Below are 21505 nucleotides of genomic sequence, written 5' to 3'. Positions count from 1 at the left end.
CAAATACTTATTTTCCATCAAAATTTGAAAAAAAATTCTTTCCAAATTAGACAATGTGATTTTCAGGATTTGTTTTCTCATTTTGTCTCTCATAGTTGAGGTCGACCTATGAAGTCAATTACAGGCCTCTCCCATCTTTTTAAGTGGAAGAACTTGCACAATTGGTGGCTGACTAAATACTTTTTTTCCCCACTGTATATATTATGTGTATCATCTGGATTGTGGTATATAGGCTGTTATCTCATAGGATTATACTAATAAGCGGCATCTGCATTATAACACTTTAGCATGTGTTTTGCACTTTGTTTGTTCATGGACAGTGAGCACGTCCTATTTTAGTAATTTTAATCGCATTTATTAAAAGTAAAATTTTAAGGGTATTCACTGTTTTATATACCCCAAAAAAATGGTTCAAGTGTCACCAGTATTTGGTCAGTTTTTACCATCAGGGTTTCAACACAGATTTTTTGCACGTATGGAAAACTGACATGTCTAAGCGATTTTTGCAAGGACACAAAACACGAACATGTGAACAGCCCCATAAACTGTAATGGGTACGAGTTGTATCTCTGAAAATCACGGGAAGGAACATGAACATGAAAAATGGACGTCTGAATGAGACCTTATACATTATGAATGAACTGGGCAATCAGGGATTGATGGCGGTAATGTAGTGCCGGATGAAGATTCCCCCAAAACTGCTCCACAGAATAAAAAGTTAAAAAGAGAAAAAAAATTAGGGAATTAATTTGCAATAAAAGCAACTTTCTAAAATCTATCGTGTCTCGGTTCTTTGCGAAACCAAGGGATATAATTCAGTAGGTGCCGAAAAGGCAAAAGAATGACGATAATGAGAACACGCAACCATCAATGTGCAAAGTTTATTAACCATCATAAAAAAACCCCGCATGGACTCCACCTCACCCCATTCAGCCACTCGCTGGATCAGCATTTAGTATCAGTAAAGTATCACCCATATCACCAGGAATAAAAAACAGATTCCCATGTCCTACCATGGCAGCAGTCGTAGAGTGGACCAAATCTCAAAATAAAGGGTATGTGGACTCATGCAACCCGTTTTGTTGCTTCACTACTTCTAAAATATGAAATTAAGCAATTTTGTAGCTGGTCTTCTCCGTTTTCAGTATACAGCTCCTGCACAGGGCTTTTTGTGTCCATGATTACAGACTACATACCAAGCATGTGCAGTCTGATCCCAGCAGTTATACTACTTTTCTGTTGTCCCCCCCTCCCCCGCGCTTTAACAAAAAGAGAGGACAGAGGGAGCGGAATAACACACGACTGTAGTACTCAACTGTGGAGACGCATAGATCTGCATGGGAGCTGCATAGACTAATATAAAAAAAAAAATCTAAAATTGCATAATTTTTTTATTCCACAATTGTAAATTATTGTAGCAGAGCAGAGTTGAGGTTTTTTTGGATGAAGTAGTTCTGAGTTCAGAAATGACAAAACATGAAAACTTTTGGCAGGAATTGTGATGTTTTGGAAACCAACGACATGTCCATTGATCCAGTATGGGTTATTGGAAATATTGGAGAGGCCAACCAACATGTAGACAACAGATGTGGAACCTCAATGTGGATCGAGTCAGTCCGAATCCATTAGAGGTGGCCACCACGACCTTGACTTGGACCTTATATTTTGGAGACCTTTGTGGGTCACAGGTAAACTCGACGGAGGTCACTGGGGGATGTGATTGTATTGCATTGAGGGCAAAGTTTCTTAGATCCCTGTTGAGAAAATGAGAAGAATGTCAGCTTGTGACATTAGAGGAATGAGAATTCCCTATTTTCTGAGTCACATCTAGAGCAACTCTAAACTCCACGGACGTTCAACTTGTGCCCATACGTGACACCCCAACCCCATAAAGCACTGGAACAGAAAGAAATTAATCTCGGGATATGGTAGAAGCTGGAAAATGTCAGATTGGGTTAAAGACGTGGTTCTTACCAGTGCCCTCAACCAGCAGCCCTCACAGTGAATGTGCCAGCATTGGATAGAAGCGACGGGTACGGTGTAGGCATCCTGCACAAAAGAAAAAAAAATACAGCAATAAATCTATGCACGTGTGGTGTGCTGTCATTTCAAAACTATGAGCCAACACCGGCAAAAATGAGATTGGTGGAAAATGCCAAGCTATTTTTTATCATTCTTTCTCTGATTAAATTGATTGTCCACCTTTTTTTTTACTTAAATCCATGTATTTGAGGCTAAACATTTTGCAACGTTTGGCTTTTATAGGCTCTTTGCTTCCCTTGTAACATGGTCGCCGGACATGTCCTTGAGGGGAGATATGTATCGCTGAGGTTGGTAGCTTTAGTGATGTAAAACTAGGAAAGCATGATCCAGCACATATAGTGCTGAGAGGGAGTATCAGGGACAGTTTTTACAAGCAGTCATAAGAGACGAGTGAGATTGGCTGCTCACATATCTCCACTCCAGGGTGTGTGTATAAAATGGAAACCGAGTGTCTCATTCAGTGTCTGTGACTGGAGGTGTGGAGACCTCCAGCGCGTCTGTGCTGAAAGACACTGACTGTGAGCGGGTGAACCCGCAGCACTATATGGACTGTTTATTTTCCTGTTTTGTTACTTTGTGCTAGAGAAGGCTGTGTTTTATTTTCTTTGAAAGAGCAGTTTATGAAGCCTAAATAAACCTGCCTTGGACATTTTAAAGAGACAGAGTCCTGTGCCTACCTCTAACGCGGATGAGTGAGTACAAAACCCTACACCTTGTATATTCAACTATGATGTGGTCATAAATCAACTCAGAAAAAGTTAGAGAAGAGAAATACAAACTCTCCTTTCAGACTTTATAGCGGGCTGACTGACAAATTCTCAGTTTACTATTGCTGGTTGGAGAATGAGACAGTGCAACATGGAGGTAAAAGATAGACAACTATTGACTTAAGCCAACATCCAACATTGGTGACCAAAAGTGCATGAATCCCAAAGGGCAGTGTGACTGCTACAGGAAACAGTTTATGTCCTGGGTGAAGGCCGCCAGCCAGCCAGGGACACCGGACAAAATGGAGGACTTGCTTAAGCATCTGTTGCAGGCACAGCAGGCGCAGCAAATGCAGCACCAGCAGCAGCAAGTGCAACACCAGCAGATGCTACAGCAACAGCAGGTTCAGCATGTGCAATACCAGCAGCAGCATCTGCAGAGCCAGCAGAGCATGCAGCAGCAGCATCGGGAGCAGCTACAGCAGCAACGGGAGCAGCTACAGCTGCAACGGGAGCAGCAGCAGAAGACAAATAAACTCCTGATGCAGCAGATCCAACATCAGCAAAGACAGATGGATCTCCTAGCAGAGCAGATCCGTAACAGGACAACCGCCCCACCCCCAACTCCCGGTGATGACTCTCACGTGAGGAAGACAGTAAGAAGAGCATTACAAAAGATGACCCCGGGTGATGACGTGGAGGCGTTCCTGATAGTCTTTGAGAGGGTGGCAGAGCGGGAGAGAGTGCCTCCAGAGCAGTGGGCGGAGGTTTTGGCGCCATATTTGACAGGTGAGCTGCAGAAAGCCTATTATGACTTGGCCTTGCAGGATGCAAAAGAGTATACCAAACTAAAAGTGGAGATCTTGGCGCTTGGGAGTGACTCTGACTGTCAGGGCGCAGAGGGTGCACCACTGGGCCTATTGCAGTGACAAACCTCCCCGGTCCCAAATGTTCAACCTCCTACATCTGGTCCAAAAGTGGTTGCAACCTGAATCTTCCTCCCTAGCACAGACGGTGGAGAGGGTCATCATAGACAGGTTCATACACTCTCTTCCGAGGTTGGTGCAATCCTGGGTTGCCCAGAGAGATCCCCGTAATGCCGATAACTTGGTGGGGTTGGTGGAAAGGTACCAGGTGGTTGGAAGTTCCTTGGGGAAACAAGAGGTTGTAGCCTCTCAATACTGGGGTTCCCAAAAGCGGGCGGACACCCAAAAGAGGGGAGCTAAAGCCACATCTGGGGGGCGTCCTAGAGCCCAGGACGGGTATGAGTTGCTGCCAAAGGTTCCGCCCCATAGCATAGTATGTTGGAGATGTCACACCCCAGGTCACATAGCCGCCCGTTGCCCTATGACCAATGAACCAATGGACTGCAGCGCAGGACGGCGCTGTTCGTACTTTGCATATCCAGCCTGCAGTGCTGCTCCTCAACCAGGTAAGGGACTTCAGGCATGCCTCGTATCAGTAAATGGAGTGAAAGTGAATGCTCGGGGAGTTTGGTAACTCTAGTGAGGGTGAATGTTCCTCATTGTCTGGTTCCGGGAATAAGGGTCGGCGTCCGTTGTATCCATGGGGATGCTAAGGACTACCCTGTGGTCCGAGTGGTCATAGACACAAACTGTGGTGCCGAGTCCCATGAGGTGGGCATAGTGAAGGACCTGTTTCACCCTGTTATAATAGGGCAGGAATTTGCCTTGTTTTGGGACTCATGGGAAAAAGGGAGGAAGCCAGGTTTTCCAGACAGAAACCAGGTCGCTCCTGAAGAAACCTCTTCACAGACCGCCACCACCGGGTTTCCTTTTTGTGTGCTTGTTTGGGATGAGGATGAGTCATCATCCCCGGAGGCCAACATCCCTGAGCTGGAGGTGTCCAGGGGAAAGTTTGGAACTGCCCAATTCAGAGACTTGACTCTAAAAGGGGCGTTTGATAATGTCATTGTTTTGAATGGTATTGCTCAAAAACCGGGGGCTGACACCCGATATCTGCACTTTGCCGTAAATGGGGAGTTACTATATTGGGTCACCAAGCTCAGAGGGGAGGTAACTGAGCAGTTACTGGTGCTATGACCGTACAGATGCAGGTCGTTAGAGATGGCCCATACACATATGTAGGGTGGTCATCTGGGGGTAGAGAAAACCCAGGAAAGGATCCTCCAGAGGGTCTATTGGCATGGTTGTCACCGAGAAATTGTAAATTTTTGTAGGTCATGTCCCACCTGCCAGCTGACCTCTCCGGTGGCTCACTTCGGTTGCCCCTTAGTGCCATTGCCAATCATTGAGGTGCCATTTGATTACATAGCCATGGATCTAGTGGGACCCCTGGTCAAGTCCGCCAGAGGACAACAGTATATTCTGGTGGTACTGGACTATGCTATGCGGTATCCGGAGTAGAGATGAGTGGTGTTCGACTCGAACTGTTCGTCAATCTCAAATTCGAGCTGTTTTGGGCGTTGTTCGAGTCGTTCGACGAACTCGAACGATTTGCAAAAAATTCGGCTGTTCGAGGTTATGTTCGATAACTGTTCGTGCACCAAAAGCGTAACTGGATTTTTTCTCAGTAATACTGTTAATCAATGTTAATAGACAGTTTCAGTGTAGAGTGGGTGAGGGGAGGGGCAGGGGATGGATCTCTGCAGAAATAATGCCGATCCCCATTTTTTTTTCTTTCCCGCATTTACAGTGGGGCGGTGCAGTCTGTCAGCCTATCAGCAGCGCACACACGCAGCGAAGTGCTTTTTTGATAGAGTTCAATTTAAATTTATCACACTTGCCCATAAAGCGCTCCATGCTTCAGTACCCCCCTATATCTCCTCCCTTGTCTCAGTCTACCACCCTACATGTGCCCTCCGTTCTGCCAGTGACTTAAAACTAAAATCCTCCATAATCCGAACTTCCCACTCCCGTCTCCAAGATTTTTTGCGTGCTGCGCCAATTCTTTTGAATGCACTACCCAGGACAATTCGATTAATTCCCAATACCCACAGTTTCAAGCGGACCTTAAAAACCCATTTCTTTAGACTGGCGTATCGCCTCCACACACTATCTGTCCATCCCAGTTGTCCGTCCCAGTTTTCCCCCATATTAAAATCTTCTTCAATTTGAGGTTCATACCAATCAAGATATTAAGGCTGCATTATACAATATATGTACATTCTACCTTTTGTGTCTCCCCCATTTCCTCATAGACTGTAAGACTGCGAGCAGGGCCCTCACTCCTTTCAATATGAGATATGCTTATTCTGTATTATCTGTATAAGTCCCCCCTAAAATTTGTAAAGTGCTGCGGAATATGTTGGCGCTATAAAAATAAAAATTATTATTATTATTATTTGTCATACAAGCAAGGGCATGTGTCATTGGCTGTGTATGTCACATGTCCTTGCCCTATAAGACCCAGCCATTTTCCCCGTCGCCACCATTTTCTCACTGCTGCAGCTGAGTGTTAGACGGCACCGCTGCTGCTGTGGGCGCTATACTTTCTAACTGTGTGTATTGCGAGCGAATTTCCATTTACATAGAGAGATAGGTTTAGGGAGTAGGGACTAGTTGTAATTGCAGCCCTTTTGAGGGCTAGGTTACAGCAGTTCCTAGCACTTTTTGCCAGGCAGGTCTGTGCCAGTGCTGTGCAAGTGTTTTTCACAGCATTTGGCGAAATGTAGCTCAGCCAATCCTTTTGGGCCTGTAGCAGTGTCTGGTAGTCAGTGGAGTAGCCCATCTGAAGCAAGCTACACCACCTGTATATCTAATAACAATTTTTTACTGCATCTAACCCAGTAAATCCTTTTGGGCCAGTAGCAGTGTCTGGTAGTCAGTGGAGTAGCCCATCTGAAGCAAGCTACACCACCCGTGTATCTAATAACAATTTTTTACTGCATCTAACTCAGGAAATCATTTTGGGCCAAGTAGCAGTGTCTGCTAGTCAGCGGAGTAGCCCAGCTGTTAAGCAAGCTACACCGCCTGTAGATCTAATTACAAATTTTTAACTGCATCTAGCCCAGGCAATACTTTGGGCCTAGTAGCAGTGTCTGCTAGTCAGCGGAGTATCCCAGCTGTTAAGCAAGCTACACCACCTGTGCTTTGGACACTTAATTTTTTCAAAGGAAACGCTTCGGACCCCCGGGACACTCAGTCAAGAGCATCGGGGAGGAGCCCCAAGGCAAAGGGGCTGGGACTGGCGGTAGCACGCCTTGCGGCGGACCGCCAAGCTTGATCCTTATAAAAGCTTTTTAACTGCAGCAGCTTTAGTGGACGCTACTGGAGCTGGAATTACCGTGGCTCCTGGCACCAGACTTGCCCTCCAATAGATCCTTGTAAAAGGATTTAAAGTGTACTCATTCAAATTACAGAGCCAATTTAAATTACAGAGCTTAGACCAGCCTCCACCGTGGGGGTCTCGACCCACCAGCGGACAGGCACCAGTATTGGGAGAGGAGGGCTGGCCGTCAGGGTCCACCGCGGCTCTGGCTCAAACCCAGCGACACGGAGGTCGCACGGGCAGGAACTGCCTGGCTGTGTCGGCTTCGCACTCCAGCATAGTCCCTCTGCCCGCTCGCGCCCGTAACCTCAAAGGGATGCGCAAGCGGCTTTTCTTCCCAGGGCTGTTCCCCGCCCAGCAGGAACGTGGGGGAGCTCAGGTCGGCCTTCCATCGTACTCCCTTACCTCCCTTGCCCTCTTTCCTTCTTCCGTTCTCCATCTAACCCCTCGGCTCTGTGGTGTCCGCTCTCCCTCCAGCTCTCTCCTTCTCACAGGTGGACTACCGCGTGTATTCATACTGTGGCGAATCTTTTGGGTCCAGGCATAAGAAGTCGTAGAGGTAATGGATAATATGAGCCCCCTTAGAAACGTCCATGACGACCCATTCGAGGAAGCAACTAAACGCCTCAAATAGTGAGTAGGATATGGAGCACCCCATGGGCAAACAGCGTTTTATATAGTATGCTCCTTCCTAGAAGCTGCCCAATAGGCGGACACTATTCGGAGGCACAGGTAGTAAGTAACCGGAACGCCCCCTCAATGTCTGTTTTGGCCATTAGGGTGCCCCTTCCCAACTTCTTGATCCGCCTGATTGCCTTGTCAAAGGAAGTACAGTATATACTACTGTACTTGGTTACACGTCGATGTTGTCGTTTACTGACCTGCCCCTTGGATATGACAAATGGTGGATTAGTCCGAATGTATTGGGTTACGTTTTTGGCACGACTCCCAACGGGGATACCACTACGTCTTGTAAGGAAAGTGTTCTGAATGGATCCGCCATTCTACCTAAAGATATTTCTTTTTTTAATTTTCTTGTCACGAGGTCTGGGTGTTGGTAGGCTGATTTTAGATTTTTACTCCAGCCTTTCTTGATTTTAGAAGGGCATGACATGCCTATATCTGTGTCTTCCCCTCCTTTTACTCCTCCACCTCTTTTCTTTTCGCATGACTATATGTACTTGTCACTTTTCCATGTGTTAGTTGTGTCTTTTGAGCAGTTTGTCAGCTTTTGGACACCTTTGAAGGTGTTTTCTATTTGTTTTCTATTTGTTTCTATGTGTTTTTGTTTGTCTGCCATTGGTTTTAAAGGTGTTCGAAGATGTTCAACGAACCGTTCGGCGAACATGCCGGTGTTCGACGAACCGAACCCGAACACTACGGGGGTGGCTCAACACTAATCCGGAGGCCGTACCACTACGTAACTCCTCTGCCAAATTTATAACCCGGAAGTTTGTCCATATCTTCTCTAGAACGAGGTTACCTAAGGAGATCCTAACGGACCAAGGGACCCAATTAGTGATGAGCGAGCATGCTCGCTACTGCTCGGTACTCGCCCAAGCATCTCACTGCTCGAGATGCTCGGAGCTCGCTGAGTATTTCAGGGATTGCTCGGCGGGAGTCCCTGCATGTTTGGCGCTCTTTAGAGAGCCAATGAACATGCAGGGATTGTCTGCCACTCACTGTAATGCTGTAGCCATATTGGTTGTGGGCATTACAGTGATTGGCTGGCCACACAGCATCATCAGGTCTATATCAGACCTGGTGCCGCCATGCTCGTCACAGTCACTCTGGAATCAGGCAGTGTAGGGAGAGGTGCTGCTGAGATAGGGAGAGATTTGCTTGTTTCTTGGGTAGTGTAGGTATACCACCATATATTATACACATATCCATCTCAACTAACAGTCCTTCTGAGGACTAATCCAGCTGCATAGATATCAGTGCTAGGCAGGCAGGCAGTGTATGTGTCAGACTGCAGTGCATATAGCAAGAGGGTCCATTCCAGTTCTGTCTGCTGGTGCTTTTACAGATATTTGTAGAAATAGGCCCAGGTATCCTGATTATTTGCTTAAAAAGCAATCCAGAGAACACCTTTTTTCTGCTCCATTTGCTTGTTGGCACTGCAGAATACAGCCAGGTCCTTTCCATATTACAGCGCTAAAAATCCAGCTATTTAAAACTGTGGTTTGTCCGTCACACAGATCACATATAAGTGCACTGAAAATTCTGCCATTTCTGGCCTCCAATTAAATTTTGTTGCAGTGTGTCAGCGAAGTTGTTGACACCAGTTCGCTATTAAAAATAGTTACCTACAGGCCAGCTATTTAAAACTGTGGTTTGTCCGTCACACAGATTATTATTATTATTTATTTATATAGCATCATTGATTCCATGGTGCTGTACATGAGGAGGGGTTACATACCAAATACAGATATCACTTACAGTAAACAAACTAACAATGATAGACGGGTACAGAGGGAGGAAGACCCTGCCCTTGCGGGCTTACATTCTACTCACATATACAGTGGGGAAAAAAAGTATTTAGTCAGCCACCAATTGTGCAAGTTCTCCCACTTAAAAAGATGAGAGAGGCCTGTAAGTGACATCATAGGTCGACCTCAACTATGAGAGACAAAATGAGAAAACAAATCCTGAAAATCACATTGTCTGATTTGGAAAGAATTTTTGTTTATCCTTTGTTCGCAATGACAGAGGTCAAACATTTTCTGTAAGTATTCACAAGGTTGGCACACACTGTTGCTGGTATGTTGGCCCATTCCTCCATGCAGATCTCCTCTAGAGCAGTGATGTGTTGGGGCTGTCGCTGGGCAACATGGACTTTCAACTCCCTCCAAAGGTTTTCTATAGGGTTTAGATCTGGAGACTGGCTAGGCCACTCCAGGACCTTGAAATGCTTCTTACGAAGCCACTCTTTCGTTACCCTGGTGGTGTGCTTGGGATCATTGGCATGCTGAAAAACCCAGCCACGTTTCATCTTCAATGCCCTTGCTGATGGAAGGAGGTTTGCACTCAAGATCTCACAATACATGGCCCAATTCATTCTTTCATGTACACGGATCAGTCGTCCTGGTCCCTTGGCAGAGAAACAGCCCCAAAGCATGATGTTGCCACCCCAATGCTTCACAGTAGGTATGGTGTTCTTTGGATGCAACTCAGTATTCTTTTCTCCTCCAAACACTCCGAGTTGTGTTTCTACCAAACAGTTCTACTTTGGTTTCATATGACATTCTCCCAATACTCTTCTGGATCATGCAAATGCTCTCTAGCAAAGGTCAGATGGGCCCGGACATGTAATGGCTTAAGCAGGGGGACACGTCTGGCATGGCAGGATCTGAGTCCCTGGTGGCGTAGTGTGTTGCTGCTGGTAGCCTGTGTAACGTTGGTCCCAGCTCTCTGCAGGTCCTTCACTAGGTTTCCCCCGTGTGGTTCTGGGATTTTTGCTCACTGTTCTTGTGATCATTTTGACCCCATGGGGTGAGATCTTGTGTGGAGCCCCACATCGAGGGAGATTATCAGTGGTCTTGTATGACTTCCATTTTCTAGTTATTGCACCCACAGTTGATTTCTTCACACTAAGCTGCTTACCTATTGCAGATTCAGTTTTCCTAGCCTGGTGCAGGGCTACAATTTTGTTTCTGGTGTTCTTCGACAGCTCTTTGGTCTTCACCATAGTGGAGTTTGAAGTGTGACTGTTTGAGGTTGCGGACAGGTGTCTTATATACTGATAACAAGTTCAAATATGTGCCAGTACTACAGGTAATGAGTGGAGGACAGAGGAGCCTCTTAAAGAAGAAGTTACAGGTCTGTGAGAGCCAGAAATCTTGCTTGTTTGTAATTGACCAAATACTTATTTTCCACCAAAATGTGAAAAATATTTCTTTCCAAATGAGACAATGTGATCTTCAGGATTTGTTTTCTCATTCTAAATTTCATAGTTGAGGTCTACCTATGATGTCAATTACAGGCCTCTCTCATCTTTTCAAGTGGGAGAACTTGCACAATTGGTGGCTGACTAAATACTTTTTTCCCCACTGTAAGTGCGCTGAAAATTCTGCCATTTCTGGCCTCCATTGAAATTTTGTTGCAGTGTGTTAGCGAAGTTATTGACACCAGTTCGCTGTTAACCCCTTTCCAACCCTTGCCGTATTTGTACGCACATTTGCGTACCCCCGGTTCAGTGAGGGCTGCTGCGCAGAGGCCTCACTGAACCGAGCACATGTCAGCTGATTCTTACAGCTGACATGTGCCCGCAACAGCCGTGGGTGGAATCGCGATCCACCCGCGGCTGTTAACATGTTAAATACCGCTGTCAATCTCCGACAGCGGCATTTAACGCGCACTTCCGGGTTGCGCGTCATAAGCCCCGCCCACCGGCGACCCCGTCACGTGATCGCGGGTCGCGGATGGGCGTGCATGACAACCCAGGGTCTGCAGCAGACGCCTGTGGTTGTCATGATCTGGTCGCTATGAGCGCCACCTAGTGGTCGGCGCTCATAGCACAGGACCAATTCTGCTATATGCAGGGGATCTGCTGGTCCCCTGTATGTAGCAGAGAAGATCGGACAACTGCTGCTTCTAGTCGCCTATGGAGACTATTGAAGCATGCAGTAAGTGAAAAAAAAATGTTTTTAAAAATATAAAAAAAATATATATATATAAAAGTTTAAATCACCCCCCTTTCGTCCCATTCAAAATAAAATATAAAAAAAAAAAACCCACATACACATATTTGGTATCGCCGCGTTCAGAATCGCTCGATCTATCAATATGAAAAAAGAATTAATCCGATCGGTAAACGGTGTAACGAGAAAAAAATTCTAAGCGCCAGAATTACGTTTTTTGGTCGCCGCAAAATTGCAATAAAATGCAATAACGGGCGATCAAAACATCGGATCTAGTTTTTTTTACCAAATTTTGGAATTTTGGAATTTTTTTTCACCACTTAAATATAAAATAACCTATACATGTTTGGTGTCTACGAACTCGTAATGACCTGGAGAATAAGAATGGCAGGTTAGATTTAGCATTCAGTGAACGTGGTAAAAAAAAATAAATAAAAAACAACTGTGGTATTGCACTTTTTTTGCAATTTTACCACACTTGGAATTTTTTTCCCGTTTTCCCGTACACGTTATGGTAAAACTAGTAATGGCGTTGAAAAGTACAACTTGTCCTGCAAAAAATAAGCACTAAAAAGGCCATATTGTCCAAAAAATAAAAAAGCTATGGCTCTGCGAACAAGGGGAGCAAAAAACGACAAAACCCAAGCTTGCGAAGGGGTTAATAAACAGTTACCTACAGGCCAGCTATTTAAAACTGTGGTTTGTCCGTCACACGGATCAAATATAAGTGCGCTGAAAATTCTGCCATTTCTGGACTCCATTGAAATTTTGTTGCAGTGTGTTAGCGAAGTTATTGACACCAGTTTGCTGATAAAAATAGTTACCTACAGGCCAGCTATTTAAAACCGTGTTTTTCCGTCACACGTATCACATATCACTGCGGTTCAAATCCAGCCATTTGTAGTGAACATGGAAAATATTGTCCTCCATTAAAAATGGGCAAGGCGCGTGGCAAGGGACGGGGAAGTGGACGTGATGGTCATGATGGTGCATGAAAAGGACAAGGCCGAGGCCATGGGCAAGCTAAAATTGTGCCACAACAAACACCCACATCTTCTCTCTCGACCTTTCCGTCCCAATTAATAGGGGACTGCAGAACACCACTATTGAACACAGAGTAGTTTGAAAAGGTTATTGGTTGGATAGCAGATAATGCTTCCAGTCACTTAGCCACCACCACCACCACCCTGTCTTCCACATGGTCAAGTCTCAGTAGCCGTGAGTCTGGACCGCATATTCCTCACTCTGATCCTCCTTCCTCTCACCATGCCGAGTGCCCGGAGACAACTGATCCCACACCTGGACACTCCGAAGAGCTGTTCACTTTTCCATTTATAGATTAGGGCCTCTCACCCGGTCCACTTGAAGCGGGGCAAGAGGAGATCGCATGTAGCGATGCCCAAATATTTGAGCAACCACGGTCACATGAAGGCGACGGTGGGAAACTGTTACAAGAGGTGGACGATGATGAGACACAATTGCCAGAAAGTCAGGAGGAGGACCAGGGTGTGGAAGTGGAAGACAAGGTGGTGGATGATATAGTAACTGACCCTACCTGGCTGGGGGACATAAAGAGCGAGGACAGCAGCACACAGGGGGAGGGAGGCGTAGCACTACAACAGGCAGGAAGAAGTAGTGTGGTGGTCGCAAACAGAAGGCGGGCAACCGTTCCCCGTAACATCAACACGACGGAAGTTGCCAGTACAACTGTTAGGTCTTCCCGAGTCTGGTTGTTTTTTAAAGACTCTGCCAATAACCCCAAAAAGGCCATTTGCACCACCTGCCAGGCCAGCATCAGCAGGGGTAGCAAAACTACTACCCTGACCACCACCAGCAAGATCAGGCACATGGCAGCAAAGCACCCGACTAAGTGGGCCGAACCCCAGGGTCCAGGAACAGTGTCTGCAGGTGGCACCATTGCTTCTTCCGTTGTTGTGTGTGCAAACCAATCCCCTGTCCATGGCGCATGCGAAGATGCCTCCTGCCCTGCTCCTGTTGTTGCACACTCTCAAGTAGCACCATCAGCAAGCACGTCCTTGTCCCAGAGCAGCGTTCAGTTGTCCCTACCCCATTCCTTGGAATGCAAGCGCAAATACGCAGCCAACGCTACTAAATTCACACATTTCATGACTGCTTGCACTTGAAAATGTTGCCTTTGAGGCTTGAGGAGACGGAAGCTTTCCACAACCTGATGGCGGTGGCCATCTCTTGGTACTCGGTCCCCAGCCGCCACTATTTCTCCCGGTGTGCCATCCCCACATTACTCGAGCACGTGTCCCATAACTTTAGCTGTGCCCTCAACAAAGCAGTTACTGAGAAAGTCCACCTAATCACGGACACGTGGACAAGTGCTTGTGGCCAGGGACGGTACATCTCGCTGACGGCACACTGGGTTAACATAGTGGAAGCTGGGACCCAGTCACACCTTGGGATGGAACACGTCCTCCCGACGCCAAGGATGGTGGGTCTTGGGTCAATCAGGGTTGCCCCCACATTCTACAGCTCCTGCACCTCATCCTCCTTCTCCTCTTCAGCATCCATCTCCAAAATGACCACATCAGTTGCAAGCTGGAAGCACTGCAGCACTGCCTCAGCCAAGCGGCAACAAGCTGTGCTGAAGCTAATATGCTTAGGTGACAAACCACACAACGCTGAAGAGTTGTGGACAGCTCTGAAAGAGCAAGCAGATGTGTGGCTGACACCGCTGAACCAACAGCCAGGCATGGTCTTGTGTGACAATGGCTGGAACCTGGAGGCAGCTCTGAAGCAAGGCGAACTCACACACGTACCATGCCTAGCCCATGTCCTTAACCTCATGGTTCAGCGGTTTCTCAAAACCTACCCAGAGCTGCTGGATCTGCTTGTCAAAGTATACCACCTATGTGCCCATTTTAGAAAGTCACCTACAGCTTTCGCCGCCCTTGCCGTGTTTCAGCAGCGTTTGCAGCTTCCAGCTCACCGACGGGTGTGTGATGTCCCCACGAGTTGGAACTCTACATTGCAGATGTTGGGAAGGATTTGTGAGCAGAAGGGGGCAGTTGTTGACTACCAGCATCAACAAGGCCATCAGTATTCAGTTCAGACTTCACACATAAGACCTCAGTAGTGGACATGGATGTCCCATTTTAGAAAGTCAGCTACAGTTTTCGCTGCCCTTGCTGTGTTTCAGCAGCATTAGCAGCTTCCAGCTCACTAACTGGTGTGAGATGGCCCCACGCGTTGGAACTCTGTGTTGCATATGTTGGGAAGGATTTGTGAGCAGCACAGGGCAGTTGTTGAATACCAGCTTCAAAACGACCGTCGGTATTCATGTCAGACCTGCACATAAGAGCTGAGGAGTGGGCATGGATGTCAGACATCTGTACCATCCTCCAAAACTTTGAGGACTCCACCAAGATGGTGAGCGGCGATGACGCCATAATTAGCGTCACCATCCCGCTTCTCTGTCTTCTGAAATGCTCTCTTCTCACAATTAAAGAGAATGCATTCCAGACCGAGCACAATGAGATGGAGCAAGGAACCATCCAGAGTGATTATACACAGCCCGGCCTCATCTCAGAAATGCTTCCAGAGGTATTCCTATAGACTTAAATTGCGCTCATTGCTTGGGTCGAGCACCAGAGCATTCCAATTAGCTCGACCCGAGCTACGAGTACCCGAGTATTTTAGTGTTCGCCCATCACTAGTCCCCATTTATGTCACGGGTGATGAGGGAATTGTGCAAAGCCCTGCAAATCACACAACTCAGGACCTCAGTCTACCACCCCAGACAGATGGCTTAGTGGAGAGGTTTAGTAAAACCTTGAAGGTCATGTTAAAGAAGGTCGTGGAGAAAGAGGAGGACTGGGACTCTCTACTGCTGTACCTTCTGTTCTCCATTAAGGAAGTCCCACAGGCCTCTACTGGGTTCTCCCCATTTGAGCTGTTATATAGCCGACACCCCCGCGGACTCCTGGACGTAGAAAGGAGACTTGGGAAGTGGAGTTTACACCCTACAGGAGTGTAATCAAACATGTGGCCCAGATGCAAGAGAGGATTGCAGAGGTGATGCCCATTATGAAAGAACTCCTCCTCAAAGCCCAAGAAGCACAGTCGAGGGTGTACAATAGATCAGCGAGGTTGAGACCCTTCAACTCTGGGGTTTGGGTTCTAGTGCTGGTGTGGCGCCCCTGCGGGTCCAGTTGCCACAGAGGTACTGCATCTCATCCAGAGGTGTGGTACCCCACTCTCCGGTAAGGAGGGAGCACTACCCGGGACCCAACCACTCACATGCAACACTACATCACTCCATTAGGGAAGGTCCAGATAGCTCCTAAGGGAGAGCACAGGCCTGGTCCTTGTCAGGGGGATGGAACTAAGTAGAGGAGGTGGGTGGAGGAAGTAGTTTAGGGGAGCACTGACAGTAGAGTATAAAAGGATGGGTGGAAACATCTAGTTTCCACCCTTTATTCCCCAATTGACTTTTTGCTTTATTTGACCGCCCTGGGCCATGGACAGGGTCACTGCGACCGTGACTACTCTGAAAATGAGCGACCCGGCTACCGAGTACCCCACGGCCCCAGGGAGCGCGTCAACTTTGGCGTCACAAACAGGATGAACCGACCCGTTATCACGGGTCACTTGCGCCTTTAGACTGTGCTTGTTACCAAGCAGTGGCGCCTTCCCCAGAAGAATGGGCGCCATTATGTGTGTGCTAAAGGATGAAAAGAAACCTCCCATCGTGGGCCGGGTTCCGGAATGGCACCAAAAACGGAGCCTGCCCCATGCAACTGCAGCCATATACATAGACTTGTCCATCAGTCTGGGGGCGCCGCCCCCTGGTGTGTCTGACAGCAAGTTGGAGTGAAACCCCCCCCGAAAGGGGAGAGGAGAGGGAAAACCTTGCAGACAGGGCGGGGCCACAGGCAAAGGAGTCAGAATACACCCGGCAGGCGCCATAGAAGCAGGTGACGATCAGACTCCCTCCCGTGTCCTGCAGCCAGAAGATTCTCCCCTTAACCTGGAGGGGGTCCTGGGCAAACTACCCCTGGAGGATATGGGGTTCCTGTGTGCCGAGGTACAGGAGCAGGGCCGGAGGATGGAAGAATCCCAGAAGACCGCCGTCGCGCAGAGGAAGGAAGAGCTGCTGGTGAAACTAACCTGGCAGCGGCCAACGCCTAGTCCTACCACCATCACCCCAGCCCCGGCGGGGCCTATCCTGAGCCCAGAGGAGACGCCTAATACCGGATCAACAGTGAGCAAAGGTAATAACAGCGCCCCTGCCCGGGCGCCAACGACACCGACACCCTCCTAGGTCACTTGAGGGAACCCTCAGCCCCTACATCCGGCTGGGTGTACGGGCGTGCGACGTGGGACTGGTCCGCAAGAGTCAAGGACCAGCAGAAAGCCACTCTAATGCCCACACCCGCACCCCAGGTTGCCTGCGAGGGAGGAGAGGAGTTCAGGTGGGACAACCCGGAAGGCGATCTCATGGGATTCCCGAGGGAGACCCAAACAGAGGCCCTACGAAGAGAGAAGTATTGTCAGCGGGAACTCCTAAAAATGGAGGCAGAGTGGCGGGAACGTCGAGTGCGGTGGGAGGCAATGGAGGCCCGCAACATGCAGACTAAGACACGAGCCCGCAAAGCCAATCCCACCAAACCCAGTCACCGCGCTGAGGGAACCGTGGTCAAGTTTGATCTTGAAGAAGGTTGGGGCTTCATTCGGGAGCCTCAAGTGGCCACGGACATCTTCGTAAACAGGCGCGATGTAGAGCCCCACCTACAGCAGGGACACCCGGGACGGGATCTATACCCTGGAGACAGGGTCACTTACACCCATCACCATGGAAAACGGGGGTGGTACGCTCTGCATGTGCGTAGGGTAGAAGAGGAGGAGAACGCACCCCTGCCATCAGAGGCTGATGACCCGGCAGGGCCATCCAGTGGTGGACAAATGCTTCTCTGGAGGGAGCACCACTACTAAATTGAACTTAAAAATCAGAAAACTGTAAATAGTTACCAGGAAGGGTATGAGTATAATCCTTGTGTGAAAAGTTTTGTTTGTTTTGTGTGTACACGGTTTAAATGAAAAAGACACTGTGGTTAAGGACAGTGATTAACCCGAAAACTTTGGTTGTAAAAAGTAAGCACTTCTTAAGGTGCTTCTTGTTGGTTTTATTGACCACTGAACAAAAACCTGTTTGGCGTGGCCGAAGACCTGGTCCAACGAGTGGATCAGCTATGCCCTGCAGCCATGCCTAGGGCCTACATTGGGGGTTTGTTGTGGACGGTCTCCCACATTGCACTTACACCAGTGAGATGGACATCCTGATAAGGTTCTCACTACAGTCTGCTGAACTTACTTGAAAAAGTGATAAAATGTTTTATGTTTGATAAAATGTTATTTAAAGTGATCTAATACTGTTTGCTACACCTGGTAGTTATCTTTAACGTTTAAGAAAAAGTGCCTCCCATAAAGGGAAGAAAAGTTATCTACTTGCTGTTTTACCTGTAAAAGCATTTTAAAATTTTGCATGTTTTAAAATTTTTGTTTTACTCTGTTCCAGCCCACGGACGTGCTGTGTTTAACGGGGGGGAATGTGGCGCCCCTGCGGGTCCAGTTGCAACAGAGGTACTGCATCTCATCCAGAGGTGTGGTACCCCACTCTCAGGTAAGGAAGGAGCACTACCAGGGACCCAACCACTCACATCCAACACTACATCACTCCATTAGGGAAGGTCCAGATAGCTCCTAAGGGAGAGCACAGGCCTGGTCCCTGTCCGGGGGATGGAACTAAGTAGAGGAGGTGGGTGGAGGAAGTAGTTTAGGGGAGAACTGACAGTAGAGTATAAAAGGAAGGGTGGAAACATCTAGTGGGGTCCATTCCTGCTTCCAGTCCATGGAGCAGGAGTTCAGTTCAGTCTGGTCCTAGAAGTGAGAGAGGAAGGGAGGACCGTGGAGGAGTAAGGCCCAGTAAAAGGGGCCCAGGAGGAGAATGAGGAGAGTGAAGAGAGAACACCGGAGCAGTGAGAGGGGCTCCAGAAATAGAAGGGATCCTAGGTGCATGGCGAGTGCGGGATGCCACCCGTGCGCCCGAGTTCACGCTGACCGTGGAGGGATCAAGGCCGCAGTAGGGGACCGGCCCCAGACTAGTGGAGTACTTTAAGGCTCATCTAGCAAACCGGAGGTTGCGGTATCTTCATGTGCCGTAGCCAAAATCCACACATAATCGCTGAAAAGGTGGCCATATAGGACCAAGGGGACAGACCGGACGTCACCCGACAAGGCCCGCGGCCACTGGCTCGGGACACTGTGTGTGAGGCGCAGGGCAGGAGGGAGAGACCCAGCGCAGAGAGATGACCTGGAGAGGTACACAAGAAAGGGGGCCCATTCAAGTGCACCCAAGTTATCTGAGAGTTGGCTGGATCGTTTCCCCGGAGAATACAGGACGACGTGGGCGGTTATAATCCGGCAAGTGTAACCTGGAGCATCTTGACAACTGTGAGTAAATACCTGAAGACTGCACCCCGCTGTGTCCTTCACTTAATTGCTGCATCACCTGCCTTGCACTACAACAGCAACATCTACCTCATCAAGTACTAAATAGTGCCCTGGGGCTTAGCTCTGCCCGTGGAGAGCTGCACTCTCTCAGCTGCGTCACCATCAGCCCCAGTGGATCTGCACAGCAGTGGCAGGCCCCCTATAGCCGCATACCACGGGTGGCGTCACGAACTTTATCCCCAAACACTTTATTCCCCAATTGACTTTTTGCTTTATTTGACTGCACCGGACCACGGACAGGGTCACTGCCATCGTGACTACCCTGAAAAGGACCGGCCTGGCTACCAAGTACCCCACGTCCCCAGTTGGCGCATCACTGGTAACTACTGTGGAGAGAAAGTTCCTGGCCAAGTGGCAGGGCCCCTATGAAGTGGTTGAAAAGCTTGGCGACGTCAACTATAGGATCATCCAACCTGGGAGAATGAAGCCCTAACAGGTGTACCACGTCAACTTCATTAAGCCATGGCAAGATAGGGAGCCTATGGAAGCTCTATGTTTGATGGCGAAGACTGAAACCAACATGGAGGAAGTCTGTCACATGCCCAGAAGCAACAATGCCGAGAGTTGCTGCAGCGGAACAGGGACCTGTTCTCGGATCTACCGGGCTGTACTCAAGTCATAGAGCATGAGGTACTTACGGAGCCTCATGTCCGAGTGAATATGAAGCCATATCAGATTCCTGAATTACGCTAAGAAGTAATCTCGAAAGAGGTTGAAGCGCATGCTTAATCTGGGGGTCATCGAAGAGTCCAAGAGTGACTGATCCAGTCCCATAGTCTTAGCGCTGAAACCAGATGGAGAATGGCGGTTCTGCAATGACTTTAGAAAACTGAATGAGGTCTCTAAGTTTGATTCGTACCCAATGCCCAGGGTAGATGAACTAATTGAGAGACTAGGGCCAGCCAGTTACATTACCACCCTTGACCTCACAAAAGGGTATTGGTAGATCCAGATGTCCCAAGAAGCCAAGGAGAAGAAGTCCTTTTCAATGCCATATGGGTGTTTCCAATACACCAGAATGCCGTTTGGGTTGCAAAGAGCTCCAGCTACCTTCCAAAGAGCCATGGACCGGATCCTTTCTCCCCACAAGAAATATACAGCAGCCTACCTGGATGATATTGTGATCTACAGCCAGGATTGGGGTAGCCATCTGAGCAAAGTCCAGGCGATATTCGATGCTCTACGGAAGGCGGGGTTTTCTATCAACCCGATGCGCATGGAGGAGGCCAGATATTTGGGCTATGTCGTAGGTAGAGGCGTGATAAATCCCCAAATAAATAAAATTGACGGGATCCGAGGTTGGCCACAACCTCTCACAAAAAAGCAGGTCAGAGCTTTCCTGGGCATCGTGGGCTACTGCCTAACTTCGCCATGACAGCCGCCCCTTTGACAGACCTCCTTAAGGGGACAAAATCGGCTAAGGCTAAGTGGTCTCCAGAAACCGAGATGGCCTTCCAGGAACTCAAGCAGGCCCTGTGTAAACAGCCGGTGTTGGTGGCACCAGATTTCTCTAAGGAGTCTGTGGTCCAGACAGACACTTCAGATGTTGGGCTGGGTGCTGTCCTATCAGAAGAGATGAACAGCGAAGAGCACCCCATGATGTATTTAAGCCGGAAGCTGACGTCTTGTGAGAGAAATTACTTCATAGTGGAGAAGGAATGTTTGGCCATCAAGTGGGCGCTTGACACCATAAGATACTACCTCTTAGGCAGGAAGTTCAGGTTGGTGTGAGACCATGCCCCACTATGGTGGACGAGCGAGAAGAAGGGGAACAATGCTCGAGTGACCAAGTGGTTCCTAGCTCTTCAGGAGTTCAATTTCAGGTAGCGCATAGGCCTGGGAAACTGCATGGCAATGCTGATGCATTGTCAAGGGTCCACTGTATGTTAGCAGAAGGTGCCAAGCCCCCCAGATTTGGGCAGAGGGGTGTCTGTAACATGGCCGCTGGACATGTCCTTGAGGGGAGATATGTATCGCTGAGGTTGGTAGCTTTAGTGATGTAAAACCGATTAAGCATGATCCAGCACACATAGTGCTGAGAGGTTTAAGAGGGCGTATCAGGGCTAGTTTTTTCAAGCAGTCATAAGAGACGAGTGGGATTGGCTGCTCACATATCTCCACTCCAGGGTGTGTGTATAAAATGGAGACCGAGTGTCTCATTCAGTGTCTGTGGCTGGAGGTGGGGAGACCTCCAGCGCGTCTGTGCTAAAAAACACTGACTGTGAGCGGGTGAACCCGCAGCACTATATCGACTGTTTATTTTCCTGTTTTGTTACTTTGTGCTAGAGAAGGCTGTGTTTTATTTTCTTTGAAAGTGCA

General features: G+C 48.2%; 1 protein-coding gene across 1 annotated transcript in view; it reads right to left on the bottom strand.

The window, feature by feature from the left end:
* Window positions 1–1421: 1421 nt before the first annotated feature.
* LOC141165376 (E3 ubiquitin-protein ligase Rnf220-like) overlaps window positions 1422–21505 on the bottom strand; it is a 63770-nt gene continuing 43686 nt past the window's right edge. The window contains exons 11-12 of the mRNA XM_073650970.1: window positions 1975–2049; window positions 1422–1754 (exon numbers count right to left, since the gene is read on the bottom strand). Of these exons, the coding sequence (XP_073507071.1) occupies window positions 1683–1754; window positions 1975–2049 (147 nt within the window). The 3' untranslated portion in view covers window positions 1422–1682. The remainder of the gene's footprint in view (window positions 1755–1974; window positions 2050–21505) is intronic.

The sequence above is a fragment of the Phyllobates terribilis genome, unplaced genomic scaffold, assembly GCF_046119375.1.
Source record: "Phyllobates terribilis strain yellow unplaced genomic scaffold, ASM4611937v1 Scaffold_11__3_contigs__length_659146591, whole genome shotgun sequence".
Lineage (NCBI taxonomy): Eukaryota > Metazoa > Chordata > Amphibia > Anura > Dendrobatidae > Phyllobates > Phyllobates terribilis.
This window is presented reverse-complemented; position numbering and strand designations above follow the sequence as displayed.